At 60.8% G+C, this 18,831-nt stretch overlaps 2 protein-coding genes across 2 annotated transcripts; one reads left to right on the top strand and one right to left on the bottom strand.

The window, feature by feature from the left end:
- The first annotated feature begins 254 nt into the window (after nt 1-254).
- ARHGAP4 (Rho GTPase activating protein 4) lies at nt 255-16,250 on the top strand. The gene is made up of 22 exons (XM_057718243.1): nt 255-535; nt 4,508-4,715; nt 4,810-4,972; nt 5,205-5,267; nt 5,532-5,708; nt 6,321-6,449; nt 6,526-6,747; nt 10,657-10,758; nt 10,909-11,100; nt 11,186-11,270; nt 11,520-11,547; nt 11,776-11,878; nt 12,514-12,574; nt 12,683-12,760; nt 12,850-12,984; nt 13,089-13,194; nt 13,323-13,556; nt 13,643-13,716; nt 13,791-13,974; nt 14,204-14,296; nt 14,446-14,560; nt 15,722-16,250. Exons 1-22 carry the CDS (start codon nt 469-471, stop codon nt 15,953-15,955), a joined length of 2,853 nt encoding a protein of 950 aa, XP_057574226.1. The 5' UTR covers nt 255-468; the 3' UTR covers nt 15,956-16,250.
- Nucleotides 16,251-16,825: 575 nt separating this feature from the next.
- Nucleotides 16,826-18,555, bottom strand: AVPR2 (arginine vasopressin receptor 2). The gene is made up of 3 exons (XM_057718987.1): nt 18,531-18,555; nt 17,213-18,103; nt 16,826-17,047 (listed from the first exon to the last, which is right to left on the bottom strand). The coding sequence occupies exons 1-3, from the start codon at nt 18,553-18,555 to the stop codon at nt 16,842-16,844; spliced, it is 1,122 nt and encodes a 373-aa protein (XP_057574970.1). The 3' UTR covers nt 16,826-16,841.
- Between the last annotated feature and the right edge of the window lie 276 nt (nt 18,556-18,831).

Here is an 18,831-nt window from a genome sequence, read left to right on the forward strand (position 1 = left end):
GCCCAGGGTCTGGAGCGGCTGTGGTGTCACTGAGCACTGGCATTGAGGGCCAATGGCCATGATGTGAAGGGTGCAGTCTGGCAGTGGTGACCAGACAGCCTTCTGGCGGTTGGGGGGGAAATGGCAGCTAGAGGGTGCCAACTTGCCAGGCACCTTGGGGCTCTCACACCAGCCCTGGCTGCTTGGCAGCTGAATCTTGGGCAGAAGGCTGCCCGGGTGCACACCCAGTGCCCGTGGCGAGGGGACAGCAAGGCCCGACCACAGTGGGAACACCCCCCCACCCCAGACCCTTACGGGCAGTGCCAGGCCCGAGCCGCCCCGCCCCGCCCCGGGAGCAGCGCTGGGGGCGGGACGGGACGGGGCGGGGCCAGCGCAGGGTGCTGGCTGCGGGGCCCCAGGTCCCAACGCCCGGCCCGCTCGCGGCCGCGTGGGAGAAGCGGGGCTCGACGGCGCGGCCACCCGGCGGCCATGGCCACGCACGGGAAGCTGCGCCGGGAGCGAGGGCCGCAGGCCGACTATGAGGCGCAAGTCAAAGGTGAGAGGGCGCTGGGCGCTCCCGGCCCGGTTCCCTGCGGAGACCCCGAAGGTCGTGGGGGAGCCCGAAGAGTCCCGGCTGCTGGCCCAGGGCCTGCTGCTCTCCCCCAGCGACTTCTGGAGGGGCTGAGGGAGGGAACCCGAGCCCCCTGCCCGCCTCTCCACGCCCCTTTGGCCTCAACCGCCACTGTTCCCCCTTCCTTCCTCCGCCCTTCCCTCCCTCCCTCCCTCCCTCCCTCCCTCCCTCCCTCCCTCCCTCCCTCCCTCCCTTCTTTTGCTAGCTCTGCCCTCCTGGGTTCTCCCTGCACCTCATGTAAGGACCCCGCAGAGGAGGGAAGGGGGCACCGGGTGCCCCCCCAAAAGTCGTATTCTAGCCATAGTGAAATGGAACACCTTGACTTTGCTGATGGGGGCTGGGTAGGGGGGTCCAAGTGCTTCGGTGGATGGATTAATGATGGCTTTACCCTAAAACCACTCGAGTCCCTGCAGCCCAGTCCCTTTGCCCTTTGGGCACCGAGGTGGCTCAGAGTTGAAGGCCAGTGTCTCTGGATCCAGCTGGCACAGTGAATCTTGGCCTGAGAGATCTTGTGCCCTCTGCAAGAGTAGACCTCTTTGGGTTCTGATAAACACTCTGTGCAAATCGTATGCAAATCAGCGTTGCAAACTCTTAGTCGACAGCTTTTTCGGGTCTTGTTCAGGGCGTGGTAACTCTTGCAAAGAGAAGAAGGCAGCATCCAAGCGCCAGTAGTTTGAGGCCGTAAAGTTTTCTGGTGTCTTCAGATGTGTGACCCCGTATATCACTGTCAATAGCTCAGTTTTACTGATGAAGGAAACCGAAGCTCAGAGAGGATCAGTGACTTGCTTATGGTCACACAGCACTATAGGTGTCCTTCCAATTCAGAGATGGAGATTCCAACGTAATTATCCAATACGAGTAATTTACACCAAAGTATGTTCGAGTCCTCCCCATCTGGGAAAAAGTGGCCTGCTGCCCAGAGCCAGCTTGAGGTGACTGTGCAGGGCGAGCCAGCTCTCCAAGCCTCACCTGCAGCATTCCTCAGATGGAAAGAATGATCCCCAGCCTGCATCCCCCAAATGTCATGAGGCTAAAGGACTTTGGAAAGTCTTCAGTCAGCAAATATGGGCCAGTTCATTCACACTGAAAAAATTGGTGTTTCGAGCAAGGCTGTCTTTAAGATATTCCTTGCCTGCTCTGGGTCTATAATGATTTTAGCTTCTGTTCCCCGTCCTCCCTGCCCTCCATCCGCACCCCCCACCCCCGCCAAAAGAAACTTCCTACTATGCTAGAAAAACAGGATCACTATCTTGACACCCGAAATTCTGAAAGGTCAGCATAGTGGTGGTTTGGGAGGCCATCTTTTCTGCTTTGCTTGTCAGCAGAAGTGAGACCGAGTGCCTCACTCACAGGAAGTGCTGTTGGGGCCCAGTCCCAGCTCTCGCACTTCGAGTGTGAGCGGACATGGATTCCATCCTGCCTTTGACAGATGTTTTGCATGTGTCTGTTCTGTGCCAGGGCCTGCTCTCATATGGCTCACAGGGCTAGTGGGGGAGACGGGGGAGACATAATAAACAACCTATCACACAATTAATTTTAATTACAACGAAAACCTCTGTAAAGGGAAAGCACGGATGTCGTGTCAAGAAAGGGGACCGGAAGAAGGCCAGACGTAGTTGGTGGGGAGGTCGGGAAGGGTTCCGTGAGGAGCAAATCCAAGCTGAGAGCTGAGAGCTGGACGCTGACGCAGCGTCTGGGCAGCTGGGTAGGCACCAGATCGCTGTGCTCAGACCCCACTGACTCGACTCATGTCTGCTTGACACCAGGTCCAAATCCCAGCCAAGGCTTGCTTGCACAGAAGAAGAAACGAAACAGTTTGGTGTGCTAGCCCGTTGAGCACTGTTCGGTTGTCATAGGTCCCCAGGAGGGAAGAGCAGACGCCAGGGGACAGTGAGGCGGGCCGGGACGTCTCAGATCTTTCTGGGAATGAAATTTACTTTTATTCAAAAAATGTCACCGTGATTCAGTGAAGGTTCTCCTGGCTGCAAGAGGCACAGAGCCCACTCCAGCCGGCCGGTGGCGCTGAGTCAGCCCCTGGGGCCTGGCCGGTGGAAGGAGACTCTGCACTGGTTTCACCTTCAGGAAGCAGTCCCCGCCGAGGCTTCCACTTACCCAGCTTGACCCCTCAGTGGAAAGAGAGTGCTCCCCATTCAGTCATTGGCGTGAAGGCGCGGGGCTGGTGGCTGCTGGGCCTGTCGCTGAGCTAGTCCCGGCGGTGGAGGAGGGTGGAGGAGCCAAGGGATGGGTTATGCAAGAGCTGCATCTGGGGTGCCTGCAGTCAGGGAGAGGGACCCGGGGGCTGAGAATAGGAAGGGGACATTCTCCAAAGGGAAATCAGAGGAGAAGTGGGGGTGCTGGCAGGCAGGAGCCGTGGAGGTCGCTGCATGCCCCACAGCCCCTGGGGTGTCACTGGCGGGACAGAAATCCAAACGGTACCAGTTCATGGCAAAATCATTTCCAACAGCCACCCTGGGTCCTGCCACTTCCTGCCTCCTCCAAGGCTGGCTCCCTGGCCCAAGCCCCTGACTGTCTTTTGCCTGGACTGGTGCCGTAGCCACCACCTGGGCTGGGCCCTTTCCCTCTGTCATCTGACCTTTGCCTGGGCTCCCCACGGCAGCCTGAGGGGACCCCAAGGTTCTGCTGCTGTGTCTCCCCTCTCCCTTGGCATCCAGCGGGGAGTCCTCCCTCACCCTGGGCCCTGCGCCATCTGCCCCCACCCTCGCCTGCGCAGCTCTCTTCAGCCACGCTGGCTCCAGCAGCCTTCACTATGCCCTCTGCCCGAACACTCCTCCCCCGGATGTCTCCAGGGTCCCTCTGTCACTTCCTTCAGCTCTCTGTTCCAATGTCGCTCGTTCCTGACCACCCTCCTCTAAAAGAACCCCTCCCTGCCCCCACCTGCAGCTCTGTGGTGGTGTCTTCTCAGTACCGCTTGTTCTGGGACATTTTAGCACATGCCTGTCCCCCTGCTGTCTGTCTCCCCACCCCCAAGCCATTTCCAGCTCCAGGAGGGCAGGCACTGTGTCTCCGTGTCTACACTGACTGGGTGCATAATCAACATTAATGTCCTGTTTTTGGACAGCGATTAGTAAGTGGTGACCCGCTTGCCAGGAGCTGAGACAGTGCCTTATGTCCCCGGGATGCCCAGGGCTCGCCCGTGGGTTGCTTAAGCTCGTCATTCAGGCGGTTCTTTGCTTTAGGTCTCTGTGGGGAGAGTGGCATTACCAAATCAAGCTGGTGGTAACGTGGCAAAAGCCAGCAGTGTGGGGACCTAAGGTGTGGCTCCCTCTGCCGGGAGGCGGGGTTGGGGGCGCCCTGCAGATGGGTAATTGGGAGTCAGTACTGGGAACAGAAAACAGACCAGGGTTTCCAGCCACAGAGGCCGCAAGTTCACTGCAGGTTTGGCAGAGTGCCATGGCCGCCCCGCCCCTGCGCAGCCCCGTGTGTTTCTGTGTTTGCGGGGAGGCCGTTCTGCCTGGGGTCCTGGGCACCCAAGGGTCAGGAAGTGTCAGGGGAAGTGACTCGGGGCTTTCCAGGAACCAGGGAGTCATGGGAAGCCCAAGTGACAGGTGCCTGGTGGGGACGGGCAAGATGGGGCTGTGGCAGCTCTGTGCTCCCACCATCCCGACCTGCTGCGAGCTTCTGGGGATCGCCATGCTCCCTCTCACCCCTGGTCCTTTGTAGGGCTCTCCCCTCTCCCTGGAACGTTCTTCCTTCCGTTCTTTGACAACCAGTTGGGCGCGGCTGGTTCCCTTTAGCCTCAGCCCAGAGGTCCCTTTCTCAGGCCCGCACTGAGCTGGCTGGACTGCTGAGCCCGGAACTCCCCCTGCCCCCCGCCCCGGGGCCAGCCTCCCTCCCCCTTGGCTCCGGTCCTCTGAACCGCATCCCCGACCCCTGCAGAGATGCGCTGGCAGCTGGGCGAGCAGCTGCGCTGCCTGGAGCTGCAGGGCGAGCTGCGGCGGGAGCTGCTGCAGGAGCTGGCCGAGTTCATGCGGCGGCGCGCCGAGGTGGAGCTGGAGTACTCGCGGGGCCTGGACAAGCTGGTGGAGCGCTTCTCTGGCCGTGGAGGCCGCCTGGGGGGCGGCAGCCGGGAGCAGCAGAGCTTCCGGTGGGTCCTGGGGACTGGCTGGCGGGCTGGCCGCGGCAGGTCCCCGGGGCCCGAGGCCCTGCTCCCGGTTGGTCTGAGTGTCCATCTCCCCCAGGAAGGAGCCGTCCCTCCTGTCGCCCTTGCACTGCTGGGCCGTGTTGCTGCAGCAGACGCGGCAGCAGAGCCGGGAGAGCGCGGCCCTTAGCGAGGTGCTGGGTGGGCCCCTGGCCCAGCGCCTGAGTCACATCGCGGAGGATGTTGCGCGCATAGTCAAGAAGGCAAGGTCCCTGCCCTGGGAATGGGAGGCTGGATGGCCTCGAGATCTAGTGAGGGCAGCCCGTGAGTGCTCGATGCCGAGGTGTGCTGGCTGGGAGGGCCCAGGAGGCCTGGGGGCGTTGGGCAGAGGGGAGCCGGTGGGAGCCTTGAGTGCAGAGCTGAGGAGTGGCTGCTGCAGGATGGAGGTGGGTGTTGCACTGCGGCAGGGCTGTGCTCAACTCGTCTCCTCCCCAGAGTAAGGATCTGGAGCAACAGCTGCAGGAGGAGCTCCTGGAGGTGGTGTCAGAGCTTCAGACGGTGAGAGCGCTGCAGGGCCTGGCCGAATCAGAGGGAGCCCATCACCTCACATCTCCCCAAGCCAGGCTCGAGGAAAGAGTCGGGTGCCCAGGAGAGACCTGGGTTTCTGGGACTGCAAGCACGGCCCTCTCTCCCTGCTCTGGGCACTGGGTGGTTAGGCAAAGTGCTCAGGTCGGAGTCCCAGATGGGTTGGGAGGAGGAGGGGGAGGGCTGGCTGTGGCCATGGCCTTGAGCAGGGCCGCCTGGCCTTGGGCCTCCCTGCAGGCCAAGAAGACATACCAGGTGTACCACGTGGAGAGCATGAATGCCGAGGCCAAGCTCCGGGAAGCTGAGCGACAGGAGGAGAAGCGGGCAGGCCGAAGTGCTGCCGCCACCACGGGCACCGAGGCAGGGCCTCTCCGCAAGGGCTCCCTCAAGAAGGGAGGGCGGCTGGTGGAGAAGGTGGGTCTGGAGGGTAGCTGTCTGTGTCCAGAGGCTCTGGCTCCTGGTCTTTGTCCTTTCGAGTCCCTGATCCTCACTGAGGCCTGCAGGGAAGTGGTGTGTGGAGCAGGAAGGCAAGGCTGGCTCTGGAGGGCTCCCCAAGCTGGGGTGATAGAGTGGGCAGGAGAACAGTCGCTAGGCCTGGGACAGCCCGCATGCTCCTAGCTAGTCTTCCTTCACCAACCGCAGCTAGGCAAAGAGAGATCTGGTGCTCCAAAGCCTGGGGGCCCTTCCACCCACCCATCCTTGTGACACGCAGTGCTGTGAGATTTCAGAGAAGTGAGGGGACATGTTGGATGGGTGACTGAGTGGCAGGCTGGGAGGAAGAGTGTTTGAGGTGGTCCCTGAAGAAAGGATGGGGAAGTTGAGGCTGACAGGGTCGGGGGGGAAGGACATTGTGACTTCTGGGCCAAGTTGTTTGAGGGGCCTGGTGGGACAGCGGGTGTAGCTGTCCATGTGGGGAAGGGAGGGGAGAGGGCATGTGTCGGGCAGTGGGGATGGGGGTTACATGGGAGGCGGAGCTGGGGCAGCTGGCCTCATGGGTGACCCTGGCAATTGTGTGATCCTGAGCAGCGTCACGCCAAGTTCTTGGAGCACAAGCTCAAGTGCACAAAGGCTCGCAACGAGTACCTGCTGAGCCTGGCCAGCGTCAATGCTGCCGTCAACAGCTACTACCTGCATGATGTGCTGGACCTCATGGACGTGAGTGCTGGGGGCAGGCAGGGCCGGGCACCTGTGCGCTGAGCCTGCCTGAGCCACGTCCTCTTTTGTCCCCCAGTGCTGTGACACGGGATTCCACCTGGCCCTGGGGCAGGTGCTCCGGAGCTACACGGCAGCTGAGAGCCGCACCCAAGCCTCCCAGATGCAGGGCCTGGGCAGCCTGGAGGAGGCAGTAGAGGCTCTAGATCCTCCTGGGGACAAAGCCAAGGTGCTGGAGGTGCATGCAGTTGCCTTCTGTCCCCCGCTGCGTTTTGACTACCAGCCCCACGAGGGGGATGAGGTGAGGGTCTCTGCCCGCCCCTTCAGGCAAATGGCTTTATGTTTTTTGGTTTTCACTGTGATGGTGGGTAAGTGGAATGAATTACCTTCCCTTTGCTAAGGAGTTGAAACTCTTGAATGCAGCTTATTTCTGGACCCTCATTCAATGGCCTCAAAAGGCAAATGAGGCTCTGAGGTTTCCGCACTTGCATTTGAAGCAAGGAGAGCTCCGCAGCTCACTTCTGCAGTTCAGCCAGTGATCGCATACCCACTACAAGGGCAAACACAGCCAGGATGCCACTGGTTTTGAGGACAGCGGGTAGGTGGTATATAGCTGTCTGAATGCTCTTCTTTCCATGGTTCTGTGTACTTTAGGCATTTCATAATGCAAACTTGGGGAGGAGGAAACCATGCAAACAGTAACATATAACCAGGCATCTTTTTAAAATATAAATTTATTTACTTATTTTTATTCATTGGCCTTGTTGGGTCTTTGTTGCTGCATGCTGGCTTTCTCTACTTGCAGCGAGCGGGGGTGGCTCTTCGTTGCCGTGTGCGAGCTTCTCATTGTGGTGGCTTCTGTTGTTTCAGAGCACGGGCTTTAGGCACATGGGCTTCAGTAGTTGTGGTGCATGGGCTCAGTGGTTGTGGCTCATTGGCTCTAGAGCGCAGGCTCAGTACTTGTGGTACACGGGCTTAATTGCTCCACGGCATGTGGGATCTTCCTGAAGCAGGGATTGAACCCCTGTCCCCTGCATTGGCAGACAGATTCTTAACCACTGTGCTACCACGAAGCCCCCTTGTTTTTTCTTTTTGGCCACACCACACAGCTTGCGGGATCTTAGTTCCCTGATCAGGGATCGAACCCATACCCCTTGCAGTGGAATCGTGGCGTCCCAACCACTAGACCGCAGGGAAGCCCCCACTAGGCATTTCTTTATGCACCTCAAAGCTATTCTTTCACTTACCAGTTTATCCTCATGAGCATTGTGCATGGACTGGGGTTACACTGAGCTCTTATTTATTTAATTTGTATTTTGACCAAAGCCATACATGAAAAAGTCAAACATTACTCAAGGCGTCCAATGGCCACAGCCCTTCTTGGACTCAGCCTTTCTGTCCATGATTCCCACTCCCCAGATGCAGCCACTTCCCAGTCTTCTCACTGCTGCTTCTGCTGCAAACAATTCAGTACTTTTCAGCTTTCCAGATGCCCTACCCACTTCCTTCCATGGATAATTAGGGCTCCACCCCACATCACCGTCTCCCAGTGCTAGTCCTCTCCATCTTTTCCCCCACACCAGGCAATCTCTTCTCTCCAGAGCCCTGCCCTGGAGCTGTCCAGTCCTGACTTGGACCTCCCTTCCCCATCGTCCTGAGCATTCTTGCCATCCTCTCCTGCCTTGGGCCCTCTGTGTCCCAGATATTGTGTCTTCCTCTTTCTTGGTTTATTACCCTTGTTTGTGTGGACATCTTCCCCCATACTTTCCTGACTTCGAATGTCTGAAAAAATGTCTGTATTCTATCCTTCAAATTGATTGGTAATTTAGCTGGGTATAGAATTCAAGGTAGAAAATCATTTTTCTTTTGGAATGTTAAAAGTATCGCTGCAAGCTTTCAGTATTGTAGGTGAGAAGTCCAATGCCATTCTGATTTCTGGACTATTGTATGTGACCTGTAATTTTTCTCCCTGAAACTTTTAGGAGTCTCATTCCCTCATGTAAAATTTTATGAGGATATGCCTTATGGATCTTTTTCCTTCTTGGTGCTGGGCAACCAGAGGGCCTAGTCAGTATGGGAACTTGTGTCTTAAGGCTTTGAGCTCATATTATTCCTTTGGTAATTTCCTTCCCTTAATTTTCTTTTCTCTTGTTTTGAAGAATTCTTATAATTGGATGTTGAACATCATGGGTTAATTGTCTAATTTCCTTATCTTTTATCTTTCTCATTTCTCATCACTATACCTTTTAACTCTGCTTTCTTAGATAGTTTTCAACTATCTCTTCACATGCCTTGTTGAATTTTTTGAAAAAATTTACTTTCATATTTTTTGGTTTTCAAGAGTTTTGGTTTGTTTTCCAAATTCCTATTTAAAATAGCCCTTTTTTCTTGTTTCATGGATACAATATCCTCTCAGATCTTTCTGAAATGTTCATTCTTTTCCTCAACATTTCCCCTGGTTCCCTGCACTTTCTTTGTTTCCTTGCTTAGATCTATGTCTTCTGCTTTAGATCTCTCCCTCAAATGGCTGCCAGTTCTTGGCCGTCAATTCATATTTCAGAGGAGGCACTGAGAGGTGGGTTAGGTATTTGATGTGTGTAAGCAGAACTTGTCAACAGTGGGTTTCCCCACAGGATGGCTGGACAGGGACTCAGATCATTGCTGTGAGGGACACCCACACCACAGGGAACTGGGGGTGTCTCGATAAGAGGGTGCTGCAAAGGACTCAGAGGACTTGGGTGAGGGTTAGGGAACTTGGAGAAGGGGCTCAGCTCTGGCTGGGATGCTGTCAGGAAGCAGGGGTAACTCTGACTGGGTGTCTTAATAAATCTTATTGAGAAGATGGGGTGGAGGGGGTAAAGGGAGGTTAGAGACGTCATCAGGGAGGAAGGAACCATCCCTCACACTAGCTGGGACAGAGGGAGGTTTGGTCATTTTTTTAAATAGGTTTTTTGGGGTTTTTTTGTTTGTTTTTTTTTTGCTGCATTGGGTCTTCGTTGATGCACACAGGCATTTTCTAGTTACAATGAGCAGGGGCTGCTCTTCATTGCAGTTTGTGGGCTTCTCAGTGTGGTGGCTTCTCTTGTTGCAGAGCACGGGCTCTAGGCACACGGGCTTCAGTAGTTGAAGTGCAGAGGCTTCGGTAGTTGTGGCTTACGGGCTCTAGAGTGCAGGCTCAGTAGTTGTGGTGCACGGACTTAGTTGTTCTGCAGCATGTGGGATCTTCCTGGCCCAGGGCTCAAACCCGTGTCCCCTGCATTGGCAGGCAGATTCTTAACCACTGCGCCACCAGGGAAGTCCCTGGTCATTTTTGTGGCTTGGACAAAGTTCTTGCTTTGGTCTGTGCTTGGACGTGCTGATGAGTTGATCTCGTTCTTATCTTCAGCCTTCATGGCCACAGTGGCTCTGTCTGATGTTGATGCTCTGTGACATTCCTTATGTCCAACAGGCCCACACGGAGGCCCAGCTCTGCACTCCCGGCCAGCCCCAGATGGCAGCAGCTGCTGTGTTCTCTCTCTTATCAGTAGGGACTTTTGTCCCCTTCCTCAGCTGTGACTAGTGTCCTTGAGTCCAGAGTCTCTCAGATTTATCCTTTCCAGGGTGTCAGTTTCTAGTTTTCTGCTCATCATGTGGGCTTGAGGCAGTGGGTCTTCTAATGTCAGTGTTTTCTAGGGCCTGGATGGAAATTTTATAATTATGGTAAAATATACATAAGATTTACCATTTTGACCAAGCTCTGAAGCATGGCCAGGGCACCTGCCCGAGTGGAAGGTGCACACCCGCACGTACCGAGGCTTGTGCACAGACGTTCTCAGCAGCGCTACTTGTAACAGCCCAAAGGTAGAAGCAGCCCGAGCGTCCAGGAGCTGACGAATGGATAAGCAAAGTGTGGCCTCGCCATACAATGGAACGTGATTCAGCCGTGAAAGGGAGGAAGTTGTCATACATGCTTCCATACGGGGGAACCGGAGGACGTCATGCTCGGTGAAATAAGCCTTTTGTCACAAAAGGACAAATAGTACATGATTCTACTTGTATGAGGTGCCTGGTGCAGCCAGATTCCTAGAGACAGAAAGTAGAGCTGGGGGCCCATGGGCTGGTGGAGAGGGGATGGGGAGTTGGTGTCTAATGGAGACGTCGGTGCCCACTGCCCGGGCCCACCCTGTGTCTTAGACGCGGCCCTCAGCCCCCTGGATGCCTCCCTCTGCAGGTGGCTGAGATCCGGGTTGAGATGGAGCTGCGAGACGAGATTCTACCCAGAGCCCAGAATATCCAGAGCCGCCTGGACCGACAGACCATTGAGACAGAGGAGGTATGGGGGGCCTAGCCCTTGGTGGGGACAGGGACCTGGAGACAAGGAGCTGGGTGGCCATGGCCTCCCCTCCCCCTTCTTTCAGACTTAGACTCCCTGTCTGTCACCTGTCCCCCACTTTTTCCTGTCCTGGTGCTGTCCCCTCTCCAGGTGAACAAGACGCTGAAGGCCACCTTGCAGGCCCTGCTGGAGGTGGTGGCGTCTGAGGACGGGGATGTGCTCGACTCCTTCCAGGCCAGCCCCTCCACCGAATCGCTCAAGTCTACCAGCTCGGACCCTGGGGCTCGGCAGGCCAGCCGGAGGCGGGGGCAGCAGCAGGAGACAGAGACTTTCTACGTCACGGTGGGGAGGCCGGGCCAGGAGGGCGGGGGGCCGGAGAGCCCCAGAGTAGAGACTGAAGCCGTCAGCTCTTCCTGGGGCTTCACAGAAACTCCAGGAGTACCTGAGTGGACGAAGCATCCTTGCCAAGCTGCAGGCCAAGCATGAGAAGCTGCAGGAGGCCATTCAGCGAGGTGGGCCCCGCTCCTGGCCCTGAGCCCCTGCCCAGCCACCCCAGGGCGGGAGCGGCCCTGCCGCAGCTAGGCTCTCCTTCTGGGGCCTCCACCTGGCCCGTATCCTCTCCACCCAGCAAGGGTCCCGGCCCCTATCCCGCCCTCTGTCCTGCAACTGCCCTCAGACTTAAGGCTGCCCTCTGCCTCTGCGGTGCATTGAGGAACCAACCTCCCGGCCCGAGAGGCACACCAACGTTTTCTCCTCCCCAGGTGACAAGGAGGAGCGGGAGGTGTCTTGGTGAGTCCTTTGTGAGGGAGCAGCTTGTCCCGAGGAGCTGCGGGATCCCACCTCCCTCCCCTTTGGGACCCAGCTCTGCTGCTCGTTCCTCGGTGACCTGTTTTCCGCTTTGCTCAGTGGGTTCTGGAATAACTCTCGAGCTCCAGTGTCCTGTTTGGCTGGGCGGGGGTTTGGAGCAGCCTAGTCTCCACACCCACTCCCCTCAGAGCCAGCTCCTGTTCACGACAGGACCCAGTACACACAGAGAAAACTCCAGAAGAGCCGTCTCCCCCGCCCCAGCTCCCAGTATAACCAGAAGCTCTTCGGGGGAGACATGGAGAAGTTCATCCAGGTACTTGCTTTGCCTCACCCTCCAACCGAGTGCAGGCCCCTCCCTGCTTCTGCTCTCCCACCAGCCCCAGGGCCACCCGTGAGCCCAGTATCCTACGCCTCGGCCGCTGGTCTCTTCGTGGGTGGCCTTTGTCAGGCCTGCAGTGGTCGAAGGGCGCGTCCCTAACTAGTAACAGAAAGCCTCAGGTGGCAGCGATTCAGGGCTGAGGCGTTGAGTTAACACAAGCAAGGGTGCCTACAGGCCCCACTTCCGGGGCACTTGACAGGGAAAGAAGGGAAGCAAGAAATCAGAAAAGAAGAAATGACGCTGTTGTTTGCAGTGATGTGATTCTGTATGTCACAGTTGAAAAGAATCAACAGATTATTTAAGGGAACAAATTTGAGTTTCGTGAGGTTACTTGATTCGAGGTCAATGTGAAAGTCCGATGGCATTTCCGTGTGGCAGCGGTAAACAGCGGGTGAAAGGTAAGGCGCGGCCCGCGATGGCGCCAGGGATGTGGGACACCCGGGCGTGCATCTCATAGGCCTTGTTGCCGACCGTATAACACATTAAAAGCAAATAAAAGCGAGTGAGTGACAAGGCGGGACGTGCCATGTCCGCAGTGGAGGGAACGCCCTCTCTGTCCCTGTCCCCAGAGCTCAGGCCAGTCCGTGCCCCTGGTGGTGGAGAGCTGTGTCCGCTTCATCAACCTCAACGGTGAGTCAGACCTGGGCCCTCCCGCCACTGGCCTGGTACCTGCTCCTGGGCAGGGGGATTGGGGTGGGGAAGAGACTCGGGGCCCACTGGCTCTCTATCCTCCCGCAGGCCTGCAGCATGAGGGCATCTTCCGCGTGTCGGGTGCCCAGCCCCGGGTTTCGGAGATCCGTGACGCTTTTGAGAGAGGTGGGGACTGGCACGGCGGGGCAGGGGTGGGGGTGGTAGAGGCGGTGTCATCAGCCTTCTCACTTCTTCCACCACCACGTCGCCCTCAGGAGAGGACCCACTGGTGGAGGGCTGCACTGCCCATGACCTGGACTCCGTGGCAGGGGTGCTGAAGCTCTACTTCCGGAGCCTGCAACCCCCGATATTCCCCCCAGACCTGTTCGGAGAGCTGCTGGCTTCTGCGGGTGAGGTGGGGGCCTGAGGCGGGCCCCATGGGGGGGGGCCCTTCTCTGGTGGCCGCCGTGGTGGCACTCACGGCTTCTCTCTGCGCTGATGGCCTTGGCTTCAGAGCTGGAGGCCGCGGCGGAGCGGGTGGAGCATGTGAGCAGCCTCCTGGCCCGACTGCCTGGACCGGTGCTGGTGGTCCTGCGCTACCTCTTCACCTTCCTCAACCAGTGAGTGCTTCCCCGGGGGAAGGAGGGGGAAGCCGAGGGCGGCCCAGGGCTGGGCCCAGCCAACTGCTGGTGGGGGTGAGGGGCACCAGGCCGAGAGCTCCCTGCCTGTGATCCACGTGTGCCCCCAGCCTGGCCCAGTACAGCGACGAGAACATGATGGACCCCTACAACCTGGCCGTGTGCTTTGGGCCGACGCTGCTGCCCGTCCCTGCTGGGCAGGACCCGGTGGCCTTGCAGGGTCGGGTGAACCAGCTGGTGCAGACGCTCATCGTGCAGCCCGCGCGGGTCTTCCCGTCCCTGGCCCTGCTGCCCGGCCCCACCTATGAGAAGTGCATGGCACCGCCTGCTGCCAGCTGCCTGGGGTAGGCTGTTCGCACTGCTGGGCGGGAGGTCTGGCAGAAGGGAGACCCCGTGTCTGCTCATCACCTCGCTCTGCTCTGGACTGCAGGGATGCCCAGCTGGAGGGCCCCGCGGGGGAGAACGAGCCGGAGCTGGAGGCTGGAACCCCAGCCCAGGAGGATGGTGAGGCGAGGCGGGAAGGAGGCCCGCCCTGGCTGTCCACTCCACCCCCCACTCAGATCCCCTCTTCTCCCCAGACCTGGAGGGGGTCGTGGAGGCAGTGGCCTGCTTTGCCTACACGGGCCGCACGGCCCAGGAGCTGACCTTCCAGCGCGGGGACGTGCTGCGGCTGCACGAGCGGGCCTCAGGCGATTGGTGGCGGGGCGAGCGCGCCGGGACCCGGGGACTCATCCCCCACAAGTACATCACGTTGCCGGCAGGGTGAGTGAGTGAAGGTGGGGCCCTTCCCGGGGTGGGGGGGGTCTCCTTTTACCCAGGCTTCACCCAGGTTTTCACCCAGCCCTTCCCCCACCCCAAGTCCCAGCTTCCATGACTCCGGGGTGGCCCAGAATGTGCCTTTCTGAGCACTTCCGGCCAGCACTGAGCTCTCTGGCCCCCAGACCCCAAGCCCAGAGCATGGTAACTGGCAGTCTTCTCTTTCTGGCCCCAGGGCAGAGAAGCTCGCAGCAGGCCAGGGGCTGCAGGCTGCCGGGGAGCCGGGGGGCAGCCCAGAGGGCCTCCCGGCTGTGGAGTTTGTCCAGAGGTGAGCAAGGGGCAGACCCCTTCTGGGGGCCCTGCTCGCCCACCCAGGCTGGGGGAGGGGTGGGCTCAGCCTTCAGCCGCGTGGGGAGGAGCCAGGCAGTGCAGGGGCTCCCCAGGGCCCCCGCCAGGCTCACCGTCTGTGCCCTGCAGGCCGGAGCTGTGCGCCCCACCCGAGGCCCCTCTCAGCACGCCCGGGGGCCCCTCTGGGCACAGACGGCACTGCTTGGTCCCCACATCCCCAGATCGACACGTGGAGGTGGATAAGGTGAGAGCTGGGACTGGCCCTGTGGCACGTGGGGGGCATCTCTCCACGGGCGGGTCTCTGCTTCCCCTTATGAGCTGAACTCTTCCCTCCTGAGGTTCAAGGCTGACCTTCCTGACCTCAGACAAGCTGGCCGAGCCCAGCCTAGGGAGGGGCAGGCCAGCAAGGGCGTGACTGCAGTGGGGAGGGACGGGCCCAGAGGCAGGGTAGGGGGGGACCCAGGGGTCACACATTTGAGCTTCATGTTTGGTTCCTGAGTGGGACGCAGCGAGTGGCACAGGCTTCAAGGCTGGCATCTAGAGCCAGACTAGGTGACAGGTGGTGACACGGCAGGAGCTTGGCGAGCCAGGGAGGATGAAAGGGGCAGATGGAAAAGAGGCTGAGGGAGGTGGCTGACCAGGGAGCCGGGTGGGATCATGGTTCTTGCAGGGGAGAGAGCGGGTACCCGATACGGCCCCGGCGAGGGGTGCAGCCTGGGGAGAGCCGGCTCCCTGCTGTGTCCGCTGGGCCCAGTGCACCCCACTGTGGGCTCCCAGTGGGCACCGCTGGGCTGACCCGGAAGCCCCGGGCACAGTCTGAGCACGAGAACAGAGAGCTCGCGAGTACGCGGGGACCGGGGTGCGGCCCATGGCCAGGCCGGGGAGCCGGGGGCAGAGGGGTGAGCTGGCCCACACGGGTGCGGTGGCCGGGGGAGCCGGGGCCAGGCGGTGGGGGGCAGGGCAGCCGGGAGACCCCAGGGGAGGCACTGGCCCAGGATGTCCGGGCACGCTGGTGGCCCCTAAAGCTGGGGGGTGGTGGCTGTGATCTCAGCCAGGGAGAGAGTGGGAAGAGGGGCGGACCAGCCAGAGGGGCTCCCTTTTCAGGGCTGGGCTGAGGATAGTTGTCCCTAGAGAACGTGGTGACAGCCACACCAAAAGTGGCAGGAGCGAAACTGGGCAAGGGAGGGGTGGCAGCTGTGGGGCCCACAGAGAGGAGGGGCCTGGGGACAGGCGGTGGCCACGGACTGGGTTTCGGCGGGTGGAGGAGTTCGAACAGCGGCTTGGGCGGTAGAGGTTGGGAGGGCCTCCCTCCTGGGTCCGTTGGCGGCACTGACCTGGGGGTAGGGGCTGACTGTGCAGATGGAGGTCACTCGCACTGACGCCCTGCCTCTCTCCTCTCCGCCAGGCCGTGACGCAGACCATGGACTCTGTATTTAAGGAGCTCTTGGGAAAGACCGCTGCCCGTCAGGGCCTCGGGCCGGTGTCCACCAGCTCCCCTAGTCCTGGGCCGCGCAGCCCGAAGCCCACGGCCTGCGGCCGCCTTGGCAAACACAAAGGCTTCTCCCGTGGCCCTGGGGCCCCAGCCTCACCCTCGGCCTCCCATCCCCAGGGCCTGGACTCACCCCTCAAGCCGCACTGAGGTGGTGCCCGCTCCTCCGCAGGCCCCACCCCGCCCAGGCGGCCACGGGCGAGACCAGCTGGGCTCCCCAGGCCCTTTGCTTCTCCCTGGCCCTGTCCAGCACGCCTGCTCATGACCCTCTGCAGAGAGGAGGACGCGGCCGCCGCCGCCCACCCCTGCCTCGCCCGCCTTGGCTCAGGCCCCTGTAGGAGGCAGCCGAGGGGGGAGGCTGGGGGCAGGCCCCTCCTGGGTTGGCCGGAAGGGCCCGTCACTGGTTGTCAGGTGGTGGGTGCCGTTCATAAACTCTTGTGCGTTGACTGCCCGACGCGAGTCCGTTCTCTGTCTTGGGGGACTGGGCAGGTGGGTACAGGGCGCCCGGCAAAGATGGCAAGGTTGAGCACAGCTTCTGCGGGGGGCTCCTTGGCCCAGGACTGTGTGGGGTGGGGGCCCACACCTTCGAAGGCCTCGTCGCCTGTGTGGTTCCCAAGGCGCACACGTGTCTGCGGGTGCGGGAGGGGTCTGTGAATCTTTCTGCGCTGCCCCCACACCCACCAGCATCCTGATCCAAGGAGACTAGCCAGGTGGAAAATGAGCTGGAACTTTTATGAGGCAGAGATTAGAAGGGAGGGCAAAGGGGGGCCAGAGAGGTGGGGAAAGGAAGGCCCCCTGACCCCGCACACTTTCCTTCCTCCTGGGCCCCCCGGGACCTCCATCAGCCGGCAGGGCAGGCACGGCTGGGGGTGGAAAGCCATATGCTACCCCCAGACCCCGCAGCCCACCGCCGCAGCCCCTCCCCACAGCCGGCGCCAAGGAGCGGACTGCCGGGCCCCGTGCCATCACGGAGCCCATTCCCAGGCAGGCAGCTGAGTTTCGTGGAGCCTCCGGAAGGAAGGCACCCCGTCGTTTCTCAGGAGGAGGTGTCCTTGGCCAGGAAGGAGCTGGCTGTGGCGCAGGACTCCTCTTGGGGCCCCTGGCTGGGTGTGGCGCGCCTCCGGGCACAGCAGAGCAGGCTTCGCAGCTCAGAGGAGACGCTGCTGCTGAAGGAGGCGTAGATCCAGGGGTTGGTGAAGCTGTTGAGGCTGGCCAGCAGCATGAGCAGCACGAAGGGGGGCCCTGTGGGGGAGGAAGCTGGCTTGGGGCCGAGGGTGCCCGGGGAAGGGTGTGGCCCCACCTGCCAGCCAGGGAGCCCATGGCTGGCCCGGGTGGCGGGTGAGGGGGGAAAGGTGTGTGTGCATCCGAGCCCAAGCAGCCCCCACGGCCCCAGCCACAGCTGCACACCTTCCCGAGGTGCCTCCGGGTCCCACGCTGCCCACAGCTGCACGAGGAAGAAGGGCGCCCAGCACAGCACGTACACAATCACGATCACCAGTGTCATCCGCACGGTCTTGGCCACGGCTGCCGACACCCGGGCTCCCTCGCTGGGACCGCCCTTCGGGCGCCCTCTGCGGTGCCCCCCGGCCCTCTCTGCTGGCCCTGGCACCAGGCTGGCATGAATCTCCCGGAAGATGAGCACCTGGCAGGCGGCGATGCCCAGGGCAGGTGCCACAAACACCATCAGGGCGATCCAGGTGACATAGGCCCGGAGGCCCCAGGGCTCGGCGAAGCGGGCCCAGCAGTCGAGGACCCCGCTGCCGTCTCCCACGTCACGCTGCGCAAAGATGAAGAGCTGGGGCAGGCTGAGGAGAAGGGAGAAGGCCCAGGCCACCAGCACCGGCCGGTTCCAGCGCGCGCCGCCTCCGTGGCGGTGTGGCAGCATGGGGCGGCAGATGGCGCGGTGGCGGTCCAGCGTCATGGCCAGGATCATGTAGGGGGAGGCGTACATGCCCACCATCTGCAGGTACTTGACAGCCCGGCACAAGGCATCGGGCCCACGGAAGCGGTCGGTGGCGTCCCAGGCCAGCTGGGGCAGCACTTGGAACAGAGCCACGGCCAGGTCGGCCAGGCACAAGTGGCTGATGAAGACGTGCATGGGCGCCCAGCGGCCCCGCCGGCCCCGCCGCACCAGGGCCCCCAGCACCAAGCTGTTGCTCAGGGCCACGGCCACGAAGACCGTGGAGAGCAGGGCCAGCTCCGCCTGCGCCAGCAGTGGGTCCCGGGCAGCCCGCGGCGCCTCCTCGCTGCCGCTGCCGTTGCCGGGTGGGGTGGGTCGAGACGGGGCCTGGGGCACGGCTGCGCGGGGGGAGGGGAGACGGCCAAGTCAGGGAGTCTGCTTTGCGGGGGAACCGGGCCCAGGGAGCGTCCGGCTGGTCAGGCAGAGCCGGCGGCCTGGGCGGCCGTCAACTTGGGCCTTCTGCTTCCCTCCGGCCTCCCACTTCCCGGCTCCTGGCCTTCCAGCAGAACACACGTCGCCCCCCCCACTCCCCACCCCCCCCCCCCCCGCAACCGCATGTGGTGGGGAGGGAAGGGGAGTGCCAGCCCCAGTGGCTACACAGGGCCATGTGCCCCCCTCCCCGCAGCAGCAGCCTGGAGAAGAGGGTGAAGGAGGTCTCTGAAAGGGGCTCCTTGGCTTCATCCAACCCCGCCTGGCCCACCTGGCTCATCCCAGTGGGGGAAAGGGTAGGGGGGATGCGTAGAGGCCCAGTGGTTGGAGCCTTACCTGAGGTGGTGGACACCATGAGCATAGTGGGGTGAGCAGGAGTCCTGAGCCCCTGGAGGAGACAGGGTGGTGAGCTCAGCCTCCCACCCAAGGGGCCAGCTCTGTTGCCCAGAGTCTCTGGCTAGGGGTCTTTAGAGACGTGCCGGGGTGATGTGTGGCGGTCCAGCCTGTACATGCAACTGCGTGTGTGTGTGTGCCCACGTGCGCACGTGTCTGTCCCACTGATCAGGCACTGGGGGTACATCCTTAGCCTAATCAAGGTTGCTGAGGTCTGGCCACTGAGACAGACATGGACCTCGGA

The sequence above is a fragment of the Hippopotamus amphibius genome, chromosome X (assembly GCF_030028045.1).
Source record: "Hippopotamus amphibius kiboko isolate mHipAmp2 chromosome X, mHipAmp2.hap2, whole genome shotgun sequence".
Classification (NCBI taxonomy): domain Eukaryota; kingdom Metazoa; phylum Chordata; class Mammalia; order Artiodactyla; family Hippopotamidae; genus Hippopotamus; species Hippopotamus amphibius.